At 32.6% G+C, this 2,985-nt stretch overlaps 1 protein-coding gene across 1 annotated transcript; it reads left to right on the top strand.

The window, feature by feature from the left end:
* The first annotated feature begins 946 nt into the window (after window positions 1-946).
* Window positions 947-2,985, top strand: LOC118060543 (DNA-directed RNA polymerases II, IV and V subunit 6A). The gene is made up of 6 exons (XM_035073771.2): window positions 947-1,101; window positions 1,872-1,905; window positions 1,998-2,170; window positions 2,262-2,313; window positions 2,503-2,570; window positions 2,701-2,985. The coding sequence occupies exons 1-6, from the start codon at window positions 1,067-1,069 to the stop codon at window positions 2,768-2,770; spliced, it is 432 nt and encodes a 143-aa protein (XP_034929662.1). The 5' UTR covers window positions 947-1,066; the 3' UTR covers window positions 2,771-2,985.

Below are 2,985 nucleotides of genomic sequence, written 5' to 3'. Positions count from 1 at the left end.
CAGGGGATGAGAGATTAAGGTTTTGTTTGGCAGGTGTCAAATAATTCACAAATTTCAAGATTTTTCTGCTAAGAGGATGTAACTAGATATTTAATTTGTATTTATTTCTTGATATTCCTTTTCCCTTGTTTAATCATACTCTTCATAGCTAAATTATTTAGTTAATAAAATTCTTGTCTTTCATAAAAAAATTAGTTATCTAATTCTTACTATTATCAATATTTTTTCATTTCAAATTCACAAAGAAATTTGAGTGATTACACTACTTTATTTGATTATAATAAATTATTTTAAAATTGGTCTCGTGGCATATTCTCTACGTATTACAACCAATAACTTGAAGTTCGAAAGATATAAAAATACTACATCTTTTATGAAACAAAAATAAAATATAAATCTATTTCGACTAATTGTCTAATAAGAACATTTAAACAAAGTTATGATTTCAAATTAAAAAATTCAAATAATTCAAAATAAAACTAATAATTAAAGATTTTAAGCATTCTTTTGAAACCCGGCTCGACGGGTCGACCTGGAGCTGAAACCGGGTCAGGTTAAAGAAAAATAGAAAAAGAAAAAACCCAGTGTGATCCGGCCAAAAACTCAGTTACAAACCGTTGATTTTTATTTGTTTTTTACTAAAACGATATCATTTTAATTTAAAAAAAAAAATGAACTTGACAACCCAGTAATCCTGTCAAAATCCTAAACCTAGACCTTGAATCGGGTTAGGTCTAAGAACTATGATTTTAAGTGTAAAATAATAGAAATGTAAAAGGCAGAGATAAAATTAAAAGAAAAGACATCGAGGACAAATGAGAAAAACAGAAACAATTAGGCACGTAAGTGATATTTCAAAATAGTTCCAAGTATGTCTGTGATATAAATAGAACTATATAGGGACTAAGATGGTATTTAGCCAAACGAAAGTAAGAAACAAACGCTGTAAAATATAAAGCAATGCCAGCGACAATGTTTCTTGCTCTCTCGTATTCCAGAGACAGAAAGGGTTTTAGACCTACAAAGAACCAGAGAGAAGCGCTCCTTCCTTCTTCAAGAATCAATAATGGCAGACGAAGATTACAATGATGTGGACATGGGGTTTGATCCTATCTCTTCATTCTTATAAAAAACGAGCTAGTGTTTATTTTTATCGGTTTAAAATGGTCAGAAAAATAGGGTTTTGTTAGCAGGGATCTTTGGCCTTTTTTTTTTTCTGGAACCAACTGAGTGTTATGATGAAATTTTGCTATATTTGAGTTGATTAGGAAGTTTTTGCATCTGGGTTTTGGGAATTTTATTTTTATTTTTATTTTTTGGATTTTGTTGTTAAATCATGCTATTTAGTTGAATTTTCATGATTGTAGTTTGAGTATGATGTTTGATGTAAATTTTTATGCTTTGTTGATACTGTAATCCTATGAAGTAATAATTATGATTTTACAAGGAGTTGCTTAGTGTTTAATTTGATGAAGGTGTTGTTGGTAGAAGTATAGATAGGTAGATGATGTCGGTAGTTTGGTTTGGTTTTTGTTAAGATTTTGCTTTTAGATTAGGCACTAAGATCACACTGGTTATTTAGTTGCGGACAGCAGGATTTTGATAATTTTCTTATTGGTGATAAAATGTTTGATTTCTGCTTTTATGTTATGAAAAGATGTTATAGAATTTTGTGTTTTAGATTTTAGAAACTATTTGAATATTTATGACCGCTCAGGATAGTGTATTTTTTTATATGAGATTCATCCTGAATGTGCCATGCACCTGTTTCTGCATACCTTTGGGAATGTCCTTGCTTTATAGAGTTATTTTTCCCCTTTCTGTCTGGTGCTCAAATGACAGGTGTATGGTTTTCTGAATTGTTGTTGCAGATATGAGGATGAGCCACCAGAGCCTGAGATTGAAGTAAGAACTTGATATTATGATTTGTTACCTGCAATGTAACTTAGAAATCTATCTTGTTCTTTATTTAAAATGAGGGTGCAATGATTGGACAGGAAGGGGTTGAAGAAGATGCAGATAACGAAAATAATGAAGATGACAAAGGGGAACCAATTGAAACTGAAGACAAAGAGGAACAGGAACCAGTGGAGCGGCCTCGTAAAACATCAAAATTTATGACAAAATATGAGCGTGCTAGAATTTTGGGAACCCGTGCTCTTCAAATCAGGTTTATTCATTTTCCCCTTAACATTGTCACTATAAAATTGGGTTGACCCCGTTTAGTTTTTGTGATTGCTAATTTTTCTTTTGCTCTGTAGCATGAATGCTCCCGTGATGGTTGAGTTGGAGGGTGAGACTGACCCGCTTGAGGTAAGATTGTTTTACTGGGATCTATGTTGAATTACTAGATTATTGCTTTATAGAGATGAAACATACTGTAGTCAGTGGTGTGCTTCTTGCAATGTATGATATGGTTTGTGTGGACAACTGTACGTTCAGGTGCTTTACACTTGTATATATGTTCAATAATTTGATGTTTTGGTCTTTCCATTTGATTAGATTGCTATGAAGGAGCTTCGTGAGCGAAAAATACCTTTCACCATCCGTCGCTACCTGCCTGATGGAAGGTCAGATTATTAGCTTAAATTATCCTTAGCAAATTAATTTTGCAATGTATAACATTTTTCTCCTTTAATTTTCTTTACTGTTCACTCTAGTTTGTTCTTGTTCTTTAATGCACCCTGTGGAATTATCCAGTTATGAAGACTGGGGAGTCGATGAACTAATTGTGGAGGACTCGTGGAAGAGACAAGTGGGAGGTGATTGATAAACCAAGATTTGGTTGGTGATTCCTGTTGCAATTTGATCAAGTTGGAGATAGTTTAAAGCCTTGTATAATATGTAACCAAAAGTATTTGCTCTAATTGCTCGGAACATGACCTGTGAAACTAAACTGAATATGTGGTGTTATGACAGATTTTGAACTCTAGAAGTGCTTGTGATTCTTAGAAAGAAATGAATATGGGTGCTTTGAATTTCAAA

The sequence above is a fragment of the Populus alba genome, chromosome 12, assembly GCF_005239225.2.
Source record: "Populus alba chromosome 12, ASM523922v2, whole genome shotgun sequence".
Taxonomy (NCBI): Eukaryota; Viridiplantae; Streptophyta; class Magnoliopsida; order Malpighiales; family Salicaceae; genus Populus; species Populus alba.
This window is presented reverse-complemented; position numbering and strand designations above follow the sequence as displayed.

Bases quoted from the DNA above. Each gene is read 5' to 3' on its own strand.
- LOC118060543 (XM_035073771.2), top strand. From the start codon at position 1,067: ATGGCAGACGAAGATTACAATGATGTGGACATGGG. The intron at 1,102-1,871 runs GTTTGATCCTAT...TTGTTGTTGCAG, and splicing joins TACAATGATGTGGACATGGG to ATATGAGGATGAGCCACCAG. The intron at 2,314-2,502 runs GTAAGATTGTTT...CCATTTGATTAG, and splicing joins GTGAGACTGACCCGCTTGAG to ATTGCTATGAAGGAGCTTCG.